The sequence below is a fragment of the Mobula hypostoma genome, chromosome 7, assembly GCF_963921235.1.
Source record: "Mobula hypostoma chromosome 7, sMobHyp1.1, whole genome shotgun sequence".
In the NCBI taxonomy this organism is placed as follows: domain Eukaryota; kingdom Metazoa; phylum Chordata; class Chondrichthyes; order Myliobatiformes; family Myliobatidae; genus Mobula; species Mobula hypostoma.
In genome coordinates, this window is record NC_086103.1 from 187609708 (window position 1) to 187630831 (window position 21124).

At 49.5% G+C, this 21124-nt stretch overlaps 1 protein-coding gene across 3 annotated transcripts in view; it reads right to left on the minus strand.

Moving 5' to 3' along the window:
- Nucleotides 1–1723: 1723 nt before the first annotated feature.
- The window catches only part of ilk (integrin-linked kinase), a 118108-nt gene continuing 98707 nt past the window's right edge, over nt 1724–21124 (minus strand). For all 3 annotated transcript variants that reach the window (XM_063054801.1, XM_063054802.1, XM_063054803.1), the window contains exons 9-13: nt 19646–19773; nt 8345–8466; nt 7153–7252; nt 4646–4776; nt 1724–3321 (exon numbers count right to left, since the gene is read on the minus strand). In XM_063054801.1, the coding sequence (XP_062910871.1) occupies nt 3172–3321; nt 4646–4776; nt 7153–7252; nt 8345–8466; nt 19646–19773 (631 nt within the window). In that variant the 3' untranslated portion in view covers nt 1724–3171. The remainder of the gene's footprint in view (nt 3322–4645; nt 4777–7152; nt 7253–8344; nt 8467–19645; nt 19774–21124) is intronic.

Sequence of the window (21124 nt, forward strand, 5' to 3'; positions counted from 1 at the left end):
AAAAAGGTGAATGGTATGCTGGCATTTATACTGAGAGGGTTCGAGTACAGGAGCAGGGAGGTACTACTGCAGTTGTACAAGGCCTTGGTGAGACCACACCTGGAGTATTGTGTGCAGTTTTGGTCCCCTAATCTGAGGAAAGACATCCTTGCCATAGAGGGAGTACAAAGAAGGTTCACCAGATTGATTCCTGGGATGGCAGGACTTTCATATGAAGAAAGACTGGATGAACTGGGCTTGTACTCGTTGGAATTTAGAAGATTGAGGGGGGATCTGATTGAAACGTATAAAATTCTAAAGGGATTGGACAGGCTGGATGCAGGAAGATTGTTCCCGATGTTGGGGAAGTCCAGAACGAGGGGTCACAGTTTGAGGATGGGGGGGAAGCCTTTTAGGACCGAGATTAGGAAAAACTTCTTCACACAGAGAGTGATGAATCTGTGGAATTCTCTGCCACAGGAAACAGTTGAGGCCAGTTCATTAGCTATATTTAAGAGGGAGTTAGATATGGCCCTTGTGGCTAAAGGGATCAGGGGGTATGGAGGGAAGGCTGGTGCAGGGTTCTGAGTTGGATGATCAGCCATGATCATAATAAATGGCGGTGCAGGCTCGAAGGGCCGAATGGCCCACTCCTGCACCTATTTTCTATGTTTCTATGTTTCTATCAGATCCATGTACACTATTTCACTGTTTTTTTCACTTTCTGCACTAATTTAATTTTTAAAATATCATGACACATTCAATGATTCTGATTTAACCCCTGACCAATGAAGGCCCATGCACCATACACCTTAACCAACTTGTGCTCGCAACATTGAGAGACCCCGACATGCCTCCATTCCTCCACCCTTGGGGAAGTGAAACACACGGTAATAGGCAGGAGCGTCCTTTAGTTCAGGAAATTCTGGGTTAAGAATACAGCCTAATTCTGCCTGTATGGAAAAAATTGTGGTTTGGTGGACACCCGCTTGTCCCACTGGCTGTGGTACTGCAGTGGCAAAGGAACAGGCCCTCCAGCTCACAATATTGTGCAGAACGAATTACATTAATCATCAAAGGGCCAACAAAATTAATTCCTTGTGCCTACACAATGTCCATATCTTTCCATTTCCTCACATTCATGTACCTATGTAATCATCCCTTAGAAGTCTCTACCCCCACCCCTGGCAGCATATTCCAAGCACCCACCACTCTTTGTGTAAAAATCCTTGCCCCTCACATCTCCTTTCAAATTACCCCCTCCCTCTTTAAATGCATGTCCTCTGGTATTAGAATTTCAACTCTGGGGAAAAGATGCTGTCTACACTATCTATGCCTCCCATAATCTTCTAAACTCTATCAGATCTCCCCTCAGCCTCCGCTGCTCCAGATAAAACATTTGAACTTTGTCTAACCCTTCTGTACAGCACCTGCCCCCTAATCCAGGTGACATCCTGGTAAACCTCTTCTGCAGCCTCTCCAAAGCCTTGACATCCTTCCTATAACGGGGCGGCCAAAACTGCATGCAATACTGCAGATGTGGCCTCACAAGAGTTTTATCAAGCTGCAACGTAACTTCCTAACTTTGAACTTAATTCTTCAATTAATAAAGGGCAAGCATGCCAGATGATTTCTTAATGACTCTGTTAGGTGTGTAGCCACTCTCAGGGACCCCATCAACTCTGTTAAGGGTCTTGCCCTTATTGACAATGTTGTAATACACAAACGCACAATACAATCTGGAAATCTATCCTCTTTAATGCAAAATCGCGTTATATTTTCGATAAAACAGCAGTGATACAATAAGAAATTGGAAATAAAAGTGGTTTATAAATTAGATAAATGACAGCAAGCTCTGTTTGAGGACAGCGGTGAGTTCAGAACAATGGATTAGAGAAGACAGAGCAAGGGACAGGGATATCAGCATGAGGTCTCCAGATCCCGCTCAAGGCACAGGGGCTGTGGGGACAAACACCACAGTGATCATCAGTGGGAGGGGAAGCAGTCTGGCCCCATCCAATGGAGAGTGTCCGAGAGAGTAGGCCCTCCACCTGGGACACCAAACTTCTCCCCTGGAACTTTGGGGTTAGGGCCGGATCGGGAGAGCGACCTTCGCTCCTGGAACTCTGGGCTCAGGTCAGGAGAATGCTGGGCACTCGGAGGGGGTAAAGAAGCCAAATGCCAGTGTAACACCCCCTCCCCAACACTGACAGGCACCCAGTGGTAATGGGCACCAGCCGGATGTGGGGCCAGCAGTAGGCACTGGATTACACTGCCAGTGAATAGCATTAGGTGTAGCTTCATGAGGCACTGGACAAGCTGCCACTGAACAGCACTGGATGTGGGTGGGGGGGCACTGGAAAACACTGCCAGTGAATAGCATTGGGTGTGGGTCTGGGGAGGCACTGGAAAACACTGCCAGTGAATAGCACTGGGTCTGGGGAGGCACTGGAAACACTGCCAGTGAATAGCACCAATACGGAGACAATGGTAGGCACTGAATTACACTGCCCGTGAATAGCACTGGATGAAGGGGCAGAGGTAGGCACTGGATACTTTGCCAGTGATTAACACTGAATGTGAGTTCCAGAGATAGTGGAAACACTACAGTGAATAGCACTGGCTGTGAGGTTAGGGAGGCACTAAATACACTGCAGGTAAATGGTACTAGGTGTGGGTTTGGGGAGGCACTGGATATATTGCCAAAGAATGGCATCAGATGTAGGGAAGGATCAGGGTACACTGCCAGTGACACAAGCCCCTGATGGCAAGGAGCTGCCCCTCTGACTCCTGCTGAAGGGGGCTGATCATTGCAAGGAGGGGCACCGATGGCATAGCAGTGAGGCCATGGAGTAATGCAACCATGCTCTGGTCTACTGGGCCAGTGGAGCAGGAACCTTGGGTGAACGCCCCCCCCCCCCCAGGGGTCAGTGAGACTGACAGTGACCAGGCCGATGATTTAGACAATTGGGGTGGAGTCTGGTGGCCGGGCTGCTAACGTTCAGAGTGGACAGCTCTCCGTGGGAGGTGATGTGACAGCCCTAGGGTGGGGGGAAGTGAGCTGCAGTGATGGCAAGCGGGCAACACCCCCTTGATAAAGACAGAGCCTGACGATGGGGCAGCGTAAGGGTTCTGGGGCTGTAAGGTGGAGGGGAACGGAGTGGGGGCGGCTTCCCTGATGGCATCCCCTCATTACTTCTCCTGCATCTTCTCCATGATGGGCACAATCATGTCAAACTTGGGTCTCTTGGCCGGGTCCTCGTTCATACAGATCTTCATCAGCTTGCAGACGTGGGGGGAGATCCCTGGCGGGATGGTGGGCCGCAGCCCTTCCAGTGCCACCTGTTGATGGCAACACAGTCACAGTGGATCCACCCCACCAGCAGGGGCAGCTCTGACTAGTAACCCCCTCCCTCAGTATCACCCCTCCCAGTGTGACCCTCCCTCAGTACCACCCCTCCCAGTGTGACCCTCCCTCAGTACCACCCCTCCCAGTGTGACCCTCCCTCAGTATCACCCCTCCCACAGTGTGACCCTCCCTCAGTATCACCCCTCCCACAGTGTGACCCTCCCTCAGTACCACCCCTCCCAGTGTGACCCTCCCTCAGTACCACCCCTCCCAGTGTGACCCTCCCTCAGTATCACCCCTCCCACAGTGTGACCCTCCCTCAGTATCACCCCTCCCACAGTGTGACCCTCCCTCAGTACCACCCCTCCCATTGTGTGACCCTCCCTCAGTACCACCCCCCCACAGTGTGACCCTCCCTCAGTTCCACCCCCCCACAGTGTGACCCTCCCTCTGTACCCCCCCCACAGTGTGACCCTCCCTCAGTACCACCCCCCACAGTGTGACCCTCACTCAGTACCGCGCCTCCCAGTGTGATCCTCCCTCAGTACCATCCCTCCCACAGTGACCCTCCCTCAGTATCACCCCTCCCACAGTGTGACCCTCCCTCAGTACCGCCCCACCCAGTGTGATCCTCCCTCGGTACCGCCCCTCCCACAGTGTGACCCTCCCTCGGTACCGACCCTCCCAGTGTGACCCTCCCTCGGTACCGCCCCTCCCACAGTGTGACCCTCCCTCGGTACCACCCCTCCCACTGTGTGACCCTCCCTTGGTACCACTCCTCCCAGTGTGACCCTCCCTCAGGACCACCTCTCCCACAGTGTGACCCTCTCTCGGTACCACCCCTCCCACTGTGTGACCCTCCCTTGGTACCACCCCTCCCACAGTGTGACCCTCCCTCAGAACCACCCCTCCCACAGTGTGACCCTTCCTCGGTCCCACCCCATCCCACAGTGAGACCACCCCTCCCACAGTGTGACCCTCCCTCAGTAACACCCCCCCCACAGAGTGACCCTCCCTCAGTACCACTCCTCCCACAGTGTAACCCTCCCTCAGTACCACTCCTCCCACAGTGTGACACTCCCTCAGTTCCACCCCTCCCACAGTGTGACACTCCCGCAGTACCACCCTTCCCACAGTGTGACCCTCCCTCAGTACCGTCCCTATAACAGTGTGACCTTCCCCATCATCTATTAACCAGATATCACACTGCATGGTGCACGTGTTTGTGTGTGTGCGTGTGTACTTGTGTCCAAATCGATGTGTCTGAGTCTGCCTATGAGGTGGACTCATCTCCCACACCACTGCTGCCCACTTCACCTTCATCCCAATCTCCATGTTGGAGAGATCAGCGAAGGGCACTTCACGGGTGACCAGCTCCCACAAGAGAATCGCGAAGCTCCACATGTCTGCCGACCTCCGGTTTATCTCCTCTGGCTTCTTCTGAAGGGCTATGTGTGGAGAAAATAGGGTTAGGCAGCACGGGAACAGCTCTCTGTGCAGGAAGACAGGGTTAGACAGGACAGGAATGGGTCTGTGTGCAGGAAGACAGGGTTAGACAGAACAGGAATGGGTCTGTGTGCAGGAAGACAGTGTTAGACAGAACAGGAATGGGTCTGTGAGCAGGAAGACAGGGTTAGACAGGACAGGAATGGGTCTGTGTGCAGGAAGACAGTGTTAGACAGGACAGGAATGGGTCTGTGTGCAGGAAGACAGTGTTAGACAGGACAGGAATGGGTCTGTGTGCAGGAAGACAGGGTTAGACAGAACAGGAATGGGTCTGTGTGCAGGAAGACAGTGTTAGACAGAACAGGAATGGGTCTGTGAGCAGGAAGACAGGGTTAGACAGGACAGGAATGGGTCTGTGTGCAGGAAGACAGTGTTAGACAGGACAGGAATGGGTCTGTGTGCAGGAAGACAGTGTTAGACAGAACAGGAATGGGTCTGTGAGCAGGAAGACAGGGTTAGACAGGACAGGAATGGGTCTGTGTGCAGGAAGACAGGGTTAGACAGGACAGGAATGGGTCTGTGTGCAGGAAGACAGTGTTAGACAGGACAGAAACAATTCTGTGTACAGGAAAGCAGGGCTAGACACGATGGAAAAGGCCGCAGTCAGGAATGGGGCAGGAACAGAGTTCCAGCCAGCCAGCCAGCCCTCTCAAGAGTGACAAGCACACTAACAATGGGATAGAGGGACAGGGATGTCTCATCTCCCAAGGCTCACAACATGCTCATTGTAGGCTACTCTGATGTTGGGTGGCACAATAGCGTAGTGGTTAGCACATCGCTCTACATTGCCAGCAATCCGGGCACGAATCCCACCGCTGTTTGTAAGGAGTTTGCACGTTCTCTGTGACTGTGTGGGGTTCCTCTGGGTGCTTCGGTTTCCTCCCACATTCAAAAGATGTACGAGTTAGAAGGCTGATGGGTCATTGGGGTAGTTGGGCAGCGTGAGCTCTCTGAGCCGAAAAGGCCTGGAACATCGAAAGGTGGGAATGACCACCTCAGCAGCAACGCTGGCATCTTCCCACCGTTTCCCCTCTGGGCAGCACAGTGGTGCAGCTGGCAGCGCCATCCGGATTCAATCCCCAGCTCGGGCACCGTCTGTGTGGAGCTTGCACGCTCTCCCTGTGAACATGTGGGCTTCCCCCAGGGGCTACAGTTCCCTCCCAGATCCCAACAACACGCAGCTCAGTGGGCTAAGTGGCCGCTGTATGTTATCCCCAGTGTGTGGGTGAGAGGTGCAATCTGGGGCCAGTTGTGGGGAGAAGGAAGTGTTGAGGGTCAGCATAGACTCGAATGGCCAAAGGGCCTGTTTCAACATTCACTTCTGAAGACTGTTTCCATAACAGATCTGACGCCCCCCACAGTCCCTCCATCTCCCTGACCCTGCCTCCTCACTTTTTCCTTAACCAGATCCACAAAAGAGCGATGCCACAGTCCCTCACACTAACCCTGTCAGACACTACCCCCTCAACCCCATCCTGTCCACCCCACACCTCCCTGCCCCACCCTCAATGTCTTCCCCACAATTCCCAGTCTGACAACAGGGCCTCAACCTGGGACGTTAACTGTGCCTCACTCTCCTCAGGCACTGCTCAACCTTGCACACATTTCATGGACTGACAGGAGTATAAATCCCATCACTTTATTTTTTTGTAATGTGACTGTTTACTGTATCTTACATGTGCCATTTATGCCTTGAGTTGTGTATGACCGTTGGTACTGTGTTTTGCACCTTGGCCCTGTTTTATTTGGCTGAATTCATGGGTATTCATCTATGGTTGAATGAGAATTAAACTTGAACCTGAACTCCTCAGTTGCAGCACTCGGGGGTGCCAGCCGAATCTCTGAGGAATCGATACCCTTGTGATAGGGTAAATGCAAACAGGCTTTTTCCACTGAGGTTGGGTGAAACTAGAACCAGAGGGCATGGGTTAAAGGTGAAAGGTGAAATGTTTAAGGGGAACATGAGAGTGACAAAAGTGTGGAACGAGCTGCCAGTGGAAGTGGTGAATATGGGTTCAGTTTCAATATTTAAGAGATATTTGGACAGGGACATAGATGGGAAAGGAATGGAGGCCTATTGTCCATGTGCAGGTCAATGAGACTCAGCAAAATAACAGTTCGGCATGGACTAACTGGGCTAAAAGTCCTGTTGCATTCAAAGGCCTCACGTTCAATCGCTTCCGTATCTCCAGCTGTTACCTTGATCACTGTTCCTCACTTGAGGTGTGGCTGTTCCCCACTCTCTGTCATGTTCCCATGAAATGTTTCCACCCGGTCCCCAGCTGGACACAGCACCAAACACTGTGGCTGATTCTCACCTTCTGGAGCGACCCACGCAGGAGCATACATCCGGCCAGGACACTGGAAGGAGAACTTGACGTCAGCCATGCTGATCCGGGCAGTCATATCCTCATCTATCTGTGAGTGGGGAACAAAGAGTCATTCCTGTGACACAGGGCAGAGTGGGGGAGGGAGCCCGTCCCACATTCCAGGATGCCCTCTCTCAGAGAAAGCAGCCAGGAGTGGGGCTAAGGGGGGAAGGCAGCCCCCAGTCATGTCCAGCTGTGATCCCATTCCTCTTTAGCTGAGGCACACAGTGAGTTCTTCAAACACCTGAGCATTCTCTCGAATCTACCAGCAGTCATGGCTCGCACCCCTGGGTCAACCTTACGTCCGAGCTGTGGACATGCCCCACCTGCCCCTTCCTCCAGTCCCCCTTTCACCCCCATTCCCTCACACTCCCCCTGTTCGCTCGCCTCCCCTACCCTGTACTCTCTCTGGTCCCACCCCTCCCCCCCAAAGAGGCAACTGTGCTGTGGGGAGGGCTGGGTGACATCATCCCCACCCACTAATACCTTCTCACCTGGCCAAGAAAGAGCCCAGGTAAACCATGGTGTGGAGTCTGCCCTTTTAACCTCATCTCCCCCACCCTCCCAGTCCCCAGGGAATTGACAAAAACTACTCCCAATCCTTTACCCCCACCATCCCAGTCCCCAGAGAGCTGATACAAAAAATCCCCAATCCCTGTTCCCCACCATCCCAGTCCCCAGGGAATTGACAAAAACCACTCCCAATCCCTAGAGAGCTGATACAAATCACCCCCAATCCCCGTTCCTCACCATCCCAGTCCCCAGAGAACTGATACAAACCACTCCCAATCCCTGTTCCCCACCATCCCAGTCCCCTGGTCCTAGACTCCCCCACTACAGGAAACATCTTCTCCACATCCACACTATCTAGGCCTTTCAATATTCGATAGGTTTCAATGCGATCCATCCTCTTTCTTCTAAACTCCAGCAGGTACAGGCCCAAAGCCATCAAAGACTCCTCATAGATTATCCCTTTCATTCCTGAAATAATTCTCCTGAACTTCCTTTGGACCCCTCTCCAACGCCAGCACGTCTTTTCTTAGATAAGGGACCCAAAACTGCCCATGGCTGCACCTGCAATAACCATACACTCCAGCCCCACCCAGGGGCCCATTCATTGACAGAGGGGTGGGGGTCTCACCATGATGCTCTTGCTATTGACATACTGCCGGGGGATAAGGGGCTCGAGGGTGTGCAGGAAGGCCAGGCCGCGGGCAATGTCCAGGGCAAACTTCACCGCCTGGCTCTGGTCCACCACGAAGTCTGTGACGGGGAGAGTGAGAGTGCAGAAGAGTCAGGGGTCTCAAATTTCAAGTTTAAGTTTCATTATCATTCAACCACACATGAATATAGCAGTGTTCTTCCAGGGCCAAGGAGCAAAACACATTACCAACAACACACAGCACATAGCACAAACAGCAAATATTGTCACAATTTCAGAAGAACAGTCACAAAGACAAAAATAATAATAATAGTAATAATAATAATCTAATTTACTGATGAGAACAGAGACAACCAAATTATACTTTGACACACCTTCACGTGGCAGATTTGAAATGACAAGCTCCTTCATCAATAAAGATCACACAATTCAAATAGAACTATTTTCTAAAAATATAAACAAGAGCTTTGGACTGGATAAGTGCAGAACATTGAACTTAAAGAAAGGTGCAATAGAGCGAGTAGAATATAAAACCAAGCAGCAGGATACAACTGATGGATGAATAGCAAACATGGGAGCATCAGCGATATCAACAAGCAAAGAAAACAGATCATAGTGTGATAAAGGGAAAACTTTGAACAGAATTCACTTCAAGACTTCCAAAACTCCTGCAAACAGAGCTCAAAGTAAAAAAATAACAAAGGCAATAAACTCTTTTGTTATACCCATATTAATGTATTCTTTTGGCTGAATAGCTTAGTCCACAACAACTCTGGAAAACTTACAAACAAAAATAAGAACTGAAATGAGAAATTTTATTAGAAAACACAATGTACACTCAAACACACTTGGAGTAACACTACCTGGGACAGAAGGAATAACAGACATAAAAATTTACAACAGTCAGATAAATCTTCATCAATGAAAAAAGGATTCATCACTCCATGAGAGTATTTCAATTCTGATAAGAAGTGCACATCTCTAAACCTAAATGAGAGCACAAGCCAGAAAAACAAAGAAATTATCACTGCAGGACAAAAAGTCAACCAATAGAAGAGCATGACCCCCCGTGGAAAACATCCCCACGATTTGAGCAGACCAGATATCGACAAAGAAGCGCCAAGCACCTGACTCAGAGTAGGAGACATCTTCTCAGAAACAGAGGGGTTTCTTATGGCAACACAGGACCAGATGGTTAACACAAAAAAAAATTATCAAAAATACATAAAATACCTACAAATTCAAGAAGACACATGCAGAAAATGCCAAGAGAAACAAGAAACAATCCAACACATTACAGGATCCTGCAGCAGTTTAACTTGTGTGAATGAAGCTAGCGGAGAAAAGAACTGATAGGTACAAAAGCAGCTTCATTATTCAACAAAACAAGGTACATCAGGCATTATATGGAGATACCTTCAGTCAAAAAATCTGGCTGGCCCAACGTGGGGCTTGATATTTTACGTGCTAAACATCAAAGGACAATTCCATATTTACAATGTATCGACAATGCTTTCTTTGAAACTACACTTCACACCTCCCGATTTGCAAGCACACCACAGCCATTCAGATGAATTTTAATCAGCATTGTCTAGTCTGGGGTTCACGGCTTTTAGGGAGCCATTGCTCAGGACTGCACTCCAAATTAAATCCACAATCTATACTCAGAGCCGAAGGCTGGAGGCCAAAGTCATTTGCTAAATGTAAATGTACTAAGCCTAAAAATTACGCTAACATAACTCAATCTGATTACTTAAACAAGCACAATCAAATGCCAAACATCATTCACCAAAAACTTGCTTAAAAATACAAACTGATAAAACACACCGTACTTCACCATAAATTCAAGTCTGATCCAGGTTAGAGTCAGAGACCAACAGACAGAGGAACAGCAGGGTTCACACAGCTAATGGTTTAAAAAGTTCGTCTGTTTGGCGAGGTAAGTGGGTGAGTAGACTTATTTTTCCTTGTTTCATTCCTGTAGAATTAGGTAGCATGCCTGCAGGGTTAATGCTTTGTTCAGGGTGTCAGACATGGGAATCCTGGGAGACCTCCAGCCTCCCTGATGGCCACATCTGCGCCAGGTGCACCGAGATGCAGTTAACCGGGAGTTAGGAAGGAAGCTGAGAAGCAGGACTTCCAGGGTAGTAATCTCAGGATTGCTACCTGTGCCACGTGCTAGAGAGGGCAAGGATAGTAGGATCAGGCAGATAAATGCGTGGCTGAGAGACTGGTGCAGGGGGCAGGGCTTCAGATTCTTGGATCATTGGGATCTCTTCTGGGGGAAGTATGACCTGTTCAAAATGGACAGGTTACACCTGAACCCGAAGGGGACCAATATCCTGGCGGGAAAGTTTAATAGCGCTGTTAGGGAGGGCTTAAACTAATTTGGCAGGGGGATGGGAACTGGAATGATAGAGCGGAGGAAGGGGATAACAGAAATAGATCTAAGATAGTGAGCAGAAAAGATGTCAGGAAAGACAGGCAGGTGATGGGGCAAATTTGCAACCAAATTTGCAATCAAAGCAAAAAGTAACCAAATACTGGACTTAAGGTGTTATACTTAAATGCACGCAGCATAAGGAATAAGGTGGATGATCTTGTTGTACAGCTACAGATTGGCAGGTATGATATTGTGGCCATCACTGAGACGTGGCTAAAGGATGCATGTCTCTGGAAGCTGAACGTCCAAGGATACACGGTGTATCGGAAGGATAGGCAGGTAGGCAGAGGGGGAGGCGTGGCTTTATTGGTAAGAAATGATATCAAATCATTAGAAAAAGGTGACATAGGATCGGAAGGTGTGGAATCTTTATGTGTTAAGCTAAGAAATCGCAGGGGTAAAAGGACCCTGATGGCAGTTATATACAGGCCTCCAAACAGCTGCAGTGGTGTGGACTACAAATTACAACAGGAAATAGAAAAGGCTTGTCAGAAGGGCAGTGTTATGATAATTGTGGGGGATTTTAACATGCGAGTGGATTGGGAAAATCAGGTCGGCACTGGATCTCGAGAGAGAATTTGTAGAATGTCTGCAAGATGGCTTTTTAGAACAGCTTGTTGTTGAGCCAACTAGGGGATCGGCTGTACTGGACTGGGTATTGTGTAATGAACCAGAGGTAATTAAAGAGATTGAGGTGAGGGAACCCTTAGGAGGCAGTGATCATAACATGATTGAGGTGCAGTCGACGTTTCAGGCCAAGACCCTTCGTCAGGACTAACTGAAGGAAGAGTGAGTAAGGGATTTGAAAGTGGGAGGGAGAGGGGGAGGGGGAGATCCAAAATGATAGGAGAAGACAGGAGGGGGAGGGATGGAGCCGAGAGCTGGACAGGTGATAGGCAAAAGGGATACGAGAGGATCATGGGACAGGAGGTCTGGGAAGAAAGACAAGGGGCAGGGGGGGACCCAGAGGATGGGCAAGGGGTATATTCAGAGGGACAGAGGGAGAAAAAGGAGAGAGAAAGAATGTGTATATAAAAATAAATAACAGATGGGGTACGAGGGGGAGGTGGGGCATTAGCGGAAGTTAGAGAAGTCGATGTTCATGCCATCAGGTTGGAGGCTACCCAGACGGAATATAAGGTGTTATTCCTCCAACTTGAGTGTGGCTTCATCTTTACAGTAGAGGAGGCCGTGGATAGACATGTCAGAATGGGAATGGGATGTGGAATTAAAATGTGTGGCCACTGGGAGATCCTGCTTTCTCTGGCGGACAGAGCGTAGGTGTTCAGCAAAGCGGTTTCCCAGTCTGCGTCGGGTCTCGCCAATATATAAAAGGCCACATCCGTGCTCCCGTTTACTAGAGCTGTTGGAGAGGGTTTAAACTAGTTTGGCGGGGGTGTGGGAATCAGAATTTGAGTGCAGAGATTCGGGTAGAAGGACAAGGGCATGATGCTATGTGTTCTGAGTTGGTGAGGAAGGACAGGCAGGGACAAAACATAAATGTAGCCAGTTAGAGGGGTTGAAATGTGTCTATTTCAACGCTAGGAGTATTAGGAATAAAGGCGATGAACTTAGAGCATGGATCAGTACGTGGAATTACGATGTTGTGGCCATTACTGAAACTTGGCTGGAGGAAAGGCAAGATTGGCTGATGCAGGTACCGGGGTTTAGGTGTCTTAAAAGCAATAGGATGAGAAGTAGAAAAGGGGTGGGGAGTAGCATTACTTGTCAGGGATAGTATCATGGCGACAGAAAGGGAGGATGCTGCAGAGGGAGTGTCCACTGAGTCGGTGTGGGTGGAAGTCAGAAATAGGAAGGGATCAATCACTGTGCTGGGAGTAGTCTATAGGCCCCCAAATAGCTCTCGGGATACCGAGGAGCAGATAAGCAGGCAAATTTTAGAATGGTTCAGGAAATACAGGATTGTGGTTATGGGTGATTTCAACTTCCCTCATATTGACTGGCACCTCCTGACTGCAAGGGGGATAGATGGGGCTGAATTTGTCAGGTGTGTTCAAGAAAGATTCCTGACACAGTGTGTGGACCAGCCGATGAGAGGAGAGGCCATACTGGATCTAGTTCTGGGTAATGAACCTGGAGAGTGACCACAACTCCCTTAGCTTCAGCATAATTATGGAAAAGGATAAAAACAGACAAAATGGGAAAGTGCTTAACTGGGGAAGGGCTAACTATGAAGGGATGAGGCAGAAACTAGCGAGAGTAAATTGGAAACAGATGTCCAAGGGTGAAAGCACAGAAGTAATGTGGAGGAAGTTCAGGGACCACTTGTGGTGGGTTCAGGATAGGTTTGTCCCACTGAGACAAGGAAAAATGGTAGGAAAAGGGAACCGTAGCTGACGAAACATGTGAGGCAACTCGTCAAGAGAAAGAAGGAAGCATATGTTAGATATAAGGAGCAGGAAGCGGGGGGGGGGGGTCATGAGAAATATAGGGTAGCCAGGAAGGAGCTTAAGAAAGAACTTAGGAGAGCTTGAAGGGGGCATGAGAGGGCCTTGGCATGTAGGATTAAGGAGAACCCCACGGCGTTCTCTGCGTATGTGAAGAACAGAAGGATGACGAGAATGAAGGTGGGGCTGCTAAAGGATAAAGAAGGCAACATGTGCCTGGAGGCGGAGGAGGTTGGGGAGGTCCTAAATGAATACTTTGCTTCAGTATTCACAAGTGAAAAGGATTGGAGAATGGCAAATGTAGTTCCCTTGTTTAAAAAAGGTAATAGGGAGAATCCTGGGAATTATAGACCGGTGAGTCTTACGTCAGTGGTCTGCAAACTATTGGAAAGGATTCTTAAGGATAGGATCTACGACCACTTGGAGAAGTACAGTCTACTCAAAGATAGTCAATATGGCTTTGTGAAGGGAAGGTCGTGCCTCACGAGCCTAATTGAGTTTTTTGAAGAGGTAACAAAAGAAATTGATGAGGCTAGGGCGGTAGATGTGGCCTACGTGGATTTTAGCAAGGCATTTGACAAGGTCCCCCACGAGAGACTCATCCAGAAAGTCATGAGGCATGGAATCAGTGGAACCTTGGCTGTTTGGATAAAAATTGGCTTACAGGGAGAAAGCAGAGGGTAGTAGTGGAAGGAAAGTATTCTGCCTGGAGATCGGTGACTAGTGGAGTGCTGCAAGGATCTGTCCTGGGACCCCTGCTCTTTGTGATTTTTATAAATGACCTGGATGAAGAGGTGGAAGGATGGGTGAGTAAGTTTGCGGATGCACTTCTTCGAGTGCAAGAAGGGCGAGACTGCGCAGGCGCGTGACGTCGGCAGGACCGCGCGGAGAGTTTAAAAAGGCAGGTTGCTACCAATGGCTCTCCTTTGGAACGGGACTACAGAGCGTCGTGGGAGCTGAATTGTGAAGGAAGGCAGTTGCTTTTTTTTAAAAACTTCTTCGAGTGCAAGAAGGGCGAGACTGCACAGGCGCGTGACGTCGGCAGGACCGCATGGAGAGTTTAAAAAGGCGACCACCCTATACAGCGAGCAGCTGTTGGAGCGGGCAGCGGAGTGAGCGGTAGCAGAGTGTAGGGCTTTGGCTTCAATGGGCTTAGGCGGTAAATGGGAAGAGGCTAGAGCGAAGCGCCAACTCTTTTTTCTCTCCCCCCCCCACCCCTTTCGCGAATTGGCCCGGACAGACAGAAACAGCAGGGCTCTCACAGCTAACGGTTTAAAAAGTTTGTCTCTTTGGCGAGGTAAGTGGGTGAGTAGACACATTTTTCCTGTTTCATTCGTGTAGAATTAGATAGCATGCCTGCAGGGTTAGTGCTTTGTTCAGAGTGTCAGATGTGGGAATCCTGGGAGACCTCCAGCCTCCCTGATGGCCACATCTGCTCAGGTACACTGAGATGCAGCTCCTCAGAGACCGTGTTAGGGATCTGCAGCTGCAGCTTGATGACCTACTGCTTAATAGGGAAAGTGAAGAGGTGATAGACAGGAGCTACAGGGAGGTAATCATCCCTAGGCTACAGGAGTCAGGACACTGGGTCACTGTCAAGAGAGGGAAGGGAAATGCCCGGATAGTTGAGAGCACACCTGTGGCTGTCTCCCTCAGCAACAAATATCTTGTTCTGGATGCTGTTGAGGGGGATGACCTGACGGGGGACGCCCACGGTGACCGGGTCTCTGGCACTGTTGTGCGGAGAGAAGGAGGGTGAAGAGAAATGCGGTAGTCGTGGGGGATTCCATAGTCAGAGGAACAGACAGGAGATCCTGTGAGCCTGACAGAGATACCCGCATGGTGTGTTGCCTCCCAGGTGCCAGGGTACGGGATGTCTCGGATCGGGTCCTGAATATTCTAAAGGGGGAGGGTGAGCAGCCAGTTGTCTTGGTATATGTTGGTACCAATGACATAGATAGGGCAAAGGAGGAGGTCCTGAAGAGAGATTTCCAGGAGTTAGGAAGGAAGCTGAGAAGCAGGACCTCCAGGGTAGTAATCTCAGGATTGCTACCTGTGCCACGTGCTAGCGAGGGCAAGAATAGTAGGATCAGGCAGGTGAATGCGTGGCTAAGAGACTGGTGTAGGGGGCAGGGCTTCAGATTCTTGGATAATTGGGATCTCTTCTGGGGGAAGTATGACCTGTTCAAAAAGGACAGGTTACACCTGAACCCGAAGGGGACCAATATCCTGGCGGGAAAGTTTAATAGAGCTGTTAGGGAGGGTTTAAACTAATTTGGCAGGGGGATGGGAACCGGAATGATAGAGCGGAGGAAGGGGAAAACAGAAATAAATCTAAGATAGTGAGCAGTAAAGATGTCAGGAAAGACAGGCAGGTGATGGGGCAAATGTGTAGCCATTGGGATGAGTTGCAGTGCAATAAAGTTGCAGTGAAATCAAAGCAAAAAGTATCAAATACTGGTCTTAAGGTGTTGTACTTAAATGCATGCAGCATAAGAAATAAGGTGGATGATCTTGTTGTACAGCTACAGATTGACAGGTATGATATTGTGGCCATCACTGAGACCTGGCTAAAGGATGCATGTCTCTGGGAGCTGAACGTCCAAGGATACACGGTGTATCGGAAGGATAGGAAGGTAGGCAGAGGGGGAGGCATGGCTTTATTGGTAAGAAATGATATTAAATCATTAGAAAGAGGTGATATAGGATCGCAAGGTGCAGAATCTTTATGGGTTGAGCTAAGGAATAGCAGGGGTAAAAGGACCCTGATGGCAGTTATTTATAGGCCTCCAAACAGCTGCAGGGATGTGGACTACAAATTACAACAGGAAATAGAAAAGGCTTGTCAGAAGGGCAGTGTTATGATAATTGTGGGGGATTTTAACATGCCAGTAGATTGGAAAAATCAGGTTGGCACTGGATCTCAAGAGAGAGAATTTGTAGAATGTCTGCGAGATGGCTTTTTAGAACAGCTTGTTGTTGAGCCCACTGGGGGATCGGCTGTACTGGATTGGGTATTGTGTAATGAACCGGAGGTGATTGGAGAGATTGAGGTGAAGGAACCCTTAGGAGACAGTGATCATAACATGATTGAATTCACTGTGAAATTAGAAAAACAGAAGCCGAAATCTGATGTGTCGGTGTTTCAGTGGAGTAAAGGAAACTACAGTGGCACGAGAGAGGAACTGGCCAAAGATGACTGGAAAGAGACACTGGCGGGAAAGACGGCAGAGCAGCAGTGGCTGGAGTTTATGTGAGAAATGAGGAATGTGCAAGACAGGTATATCACAAAAAAGAAGAAATTTTCGAGTGGAAAAAGGATGCAACCGTGGTTGACAAGAGAAGTCAAAGCCGAATTTAAAGCTAAGGAGAGGGCATACAAGGAAGCAAAAATTAGTGGGAAGACAGAGGATTGGGAAGTCTTTAAAACCTTACAAAAGGAAACCAAGAAGGTCATTAAGAGAGAAAAGATTAACTATGAAAGGAAACTAGCAAATAATATCGAAGAGGATACTAAAAGCTTTTTCAAGTATATAAAGAGTAAAAGACAGGTGAGAGTAGATATAGGACCGATAGAAAATGATACTGGAGAAATTGTAATGGGAGATAAGGAGATGGCAGAGGAACTGAACAAGTATTTTGCATCAGTCTTCACTGAGGAAGACATGAGCAGTACACCGGACACTCAAGGGTGGCAGGGAAGAGAAGTGTGCGCAGTCACAGTTATGACAGAGAAAGTACTCAGGAAGCTGAATAGGCTAAAGGTCGATAAATCTCCTGGACCAGATGGAATGCACCCTCGTGTTCTGAAGGAAGTAGCTGTGGAGATTGCGGAGGCATTAGCAATGATCTTTCAAAAGTCGATAGATTCTGGCATGGTCCAGAGGACTGGAAGATTGCAAATGTCACTCCGCTATCTAAGGAGGGGGCAAGGAAGCAAAAAGGAAATTATAGACCTGTTAGCTTGACGTCGGTGGTTGGGAAGTTGTTGGAGTCGATTGTCAAGGATGAGGTTACAGAGTACCTGGAGGCATATGACAAGATGGGCAGAACTCAGCATGGATTCCTTAAAGGAAAATCCTGCCTGACAAACCTATTACAATTTTTTGAGGAAATTACCAGTAGGCTAGACAGGGGAGATGCAGTGGATGTTGTATATTTGGATTTTCAGAAGGCCTTTGACAAGGTGCCACACATGAGGCTGCTTAACAAGATAAGAGCCCATGGAATTACAGGAAAGTTACATACGTGGATAGAGCATTGGCTGATTGGCAGGAAACAGAGAGTGGGAATAAAGGGATCCTATTCTGGTTGGCTGCTGGCTACCAGTGGTGTTCCACAGGGATCAGTGTTGGGGCCGCTTCTTTTTACATTGTACATCAACGATTTGGATTATGGAATAGAGGGCTTTGTGGCTAAGTTTGCTGACGATACGAAGATAGGTGAAGGGGCCGGTAGTGCTGAGGAAACGGAGAGTCTGCAGAGAGACTTGGATAGATTGGAAGAATGGGCAGAGAAGTGGCAAATGAAGTACAATGTTGGAAAGTGTATGGTTATGCACTTCGGCAGAAAAAATAAACGGGCAGACTATTATTTAAATGGGGAAAGAATTCAAAGTTCTGAGATGCAACGGGACTTGGGAGTCCTCGTACAGGATTCCCTTAAAGTTAACCTCCAGGTTGAGTCGGTAGTGAAGAAGGCGAATGCAATGTTGGCATTCATTTCTAGAGGAATAGAGTATAGGAGCAGGGATGTGATGTTGAGGCTCTATAAGGCGCTGGTGAGACCTCACTTGGAGTACTGTGGGCAGTTTTGGTCTCCTTATTTAAGAAAGGATGTGCTGACGTTGGAGAGGGTACAGAGGAGATTCACTAGAATGATTCCAGGAATGAGAGGGTTAACATATGAGGAACGTTTGTCCGCTCTTGGACTGTATTCCTTGAAGTTTAGAAGAATGAGGGGAGACCTCATAGAAACATTTCGAATGTTAAAAGGCATGGACAGAGTGGATGTGGCAAAGTTGTTTCCCATGATGGGGGAGTCTAGTACGAGAGGGCATGACTTCAGGATTGAAGGGCGCCCTTTCAGAACAGAAATGCGAAAAAATTTTTTTAGTCAGAGGGTGGTGAATCTATGGAATTTGTTGCCACGGGCAGCAGTGGAGGCCAAGTCATTGGGTGTCTTTAAGGCAGGGATTGATAGGTATCTGAGTAGCCAGGGCATCAAAGGTTATGGTGAGAAGGCGGGGCAGTGGGACTAAATAGGATAAAATGGATCAGCTCATGATAAAATGGTGGAGCAGACTCGATGGGCCGAATGGCGTACTTCTGCTCCTTTGTCTTATGGTCTTATGACATGAAGATTAGAGGAGTTGTGGATGGAGCTGTAGGTTGTCAAAGGTTACAAGAGGATATAGACAGGATGCAGAATTGGGCAGAAAAGTGACAGATGGAGTTCAATCCGGATAAGTGTGAGCTGATGCATTTTGGAAGGACAAACCAGAAGGCTGAGCACAGGGTTAATGGTCGGTTACTTAAGAGTGTGGATGAACAGAGGGACCTTGGGGTTCAAATCCACACATCCCTCAGGTCGCTGCACAGGTTGATAGGATAGTTAAGAAGGCCTATGGGATGCTAGGCTTCATTAATAGGGGGATTGAGTTCAAGAGTAGAGAGGTCATCTTGCAACTTTACTAATCGCTGGTGAGACCACACTTAAAGTATTGTTCAGCTCTGGTCACCTCATTAGAGGAAGGATGTGGAAGCTATGGAGAGGGTGCAGAGGAGATTTACCAGGACGTTGCCTGGATTGGAAAACAAGTCTTATGAGGCAAGGTTAGCAGAGCTGGGACTTTTCTCTTTGGAACGTAGAAGGATGAGAGGGGACTTGATAGAGGTCTACAAGATTATGAGAGGCATAGATAGGGTGGATAGCCAGTACCTGTTTCCCAGGGCATAAACAGCAAACACCAGAGGGCATATGTGCAAAGTTTAGGGGAGACATCAGGGGTAATTTTTTTTTTACACAGAGGGTTGTGAGTGCATGGAATGACTTGCCAGGGATGGTGGTGGAGGCTAAAACATTAGGGGTATTTAAGAGCCTCTTGGACAAGCACATGGATGAAAGAAAAATAGAGGGTTACGGGGTAGTGTGGGTTTAGTACGTGTTTTTTAAGGATTATATGGGTCGGCACAACATCGAGGGCCGAAGGGCCTGTACTGTGCTGCAGTATTCTAGTGTCTAGTGTCCAGTAAACACACACTCCTCCCTCGGTGAGAGCCAGACAAGGACACACTCCTCCCTCAGTGAGGCCCAGACGATGACACGCACTTCTCCCTCGGCAAGGGCAACATACAGAGTCAGCTGTGTGTGAACAGACCCTCAGAGGTTAAAGAGGATCAGCATCCCCATGCCCACACCTGCACTCACTTGTTCCCTCGTGCAGAACGTTGTAGAGAGATCCGTAAGGCATCCAGTGTGTGATAATGATGGGGTGGGGAGCAGGAGGAGACTGACAGGCGCCCAGCACCGGCAACACGTTAGGATGTGAGAATATTCTGTGGGTCAAATCAGAGATAGTTAGCAAATGATTCCACATGTGGAGAGTGTGACCCGAACAGGGCTGAATGCTGTCACACACTTGCTTCACCCTCTGTCCAGTATTCACCCGCCCTGACACCCCCATCCACCCTCCCTCCACTCCTCCCCCAGAGTCCCTGTCCGATTCTCAACAGCCCCACCCAAACACTAACACCTCCCACCATCCCACACCACACCCTCATCCACCCTCCCTCCACTCCTCCCCCAGAGTCCCTGTCCGATTTTCAACAGCCCCACCCAAACAAACACCTCCCACCATCCCACACCACACCCTCATCCACCCTCCCTCCACTCCTCCCCCAGAGTCCCTGTCCGATTCCCAACAGCCCCAGCCAAACACTAACACCTCCCACCATCCCACACCACACCCCCATCCACCCTCCCTCCACTCCTCCCCCAGAGACCCTGTCCTATTCTCAACAGCCCCACCCGAACACTAACACCTCCCACCATCCCACACCACACCCCCATCCACCCTCCCTCCACTCCTCCCCAGAGTCCCTGTCCAATTCTCAACAGCCCCACCCAAACACTAACACCTCCCACCATCCCAGCCCACACCCCCATCCACCCTCCCTCCACTCCTCCCCCAGAGTCCCTGTCCTATTCTCAACAGCCCCACCCAAACACTAACACCTCCCACCATCCCACACCACACCCCCATCCACCCTCTCCCAGTCCCTGTCCGATTCTCAACAGCCCAACCCAAACACTAACACCTCCCACCATCCCACACCACACCCTCATCCACCCTCCCTCCACTCCTCCCCCAGAGTCCCTGTCCGATTCTCATCAGCCCCCCCTAAACACTAACACCTCCCACCATCCCACACCACACCCTCATCCACCCTCCCTCCACTCCTCCCCCAGTCCTTGTCCGATTCTCAACAGCCCCTCCCAAACACTAACACCTCCCACCATCCCAGCCCACACCCCCATCCACCCTTCCTCCACTCCTGCCCCAGAGTCCGTGTCCGATTCTCAACAGCCCCACCCGAACACTAAAACCTCCCAGCACCACACAGCACACCCCCATCCACCCTCCTTCCCCCACAGTCCCTGCCCTATTCTCAACAGCCCCACCCGCCTGAACACGAACACCTCACACCATCCCACCCCTTCCCCACCACACCCTCATCTCACCCTCCCTCTGCTCCTCCCCCTATGGTCCTGCCCAATGTTCAACAGTCCCCTGCCCAAACACCACACCCCCCATCCCACACCTCCATCTCCCTCCCTCTGCTCCTGCCCCACGGTCCCTGCCCTATTCTCAACAGCCCCACCCGAACACTACACACCCACAATTGC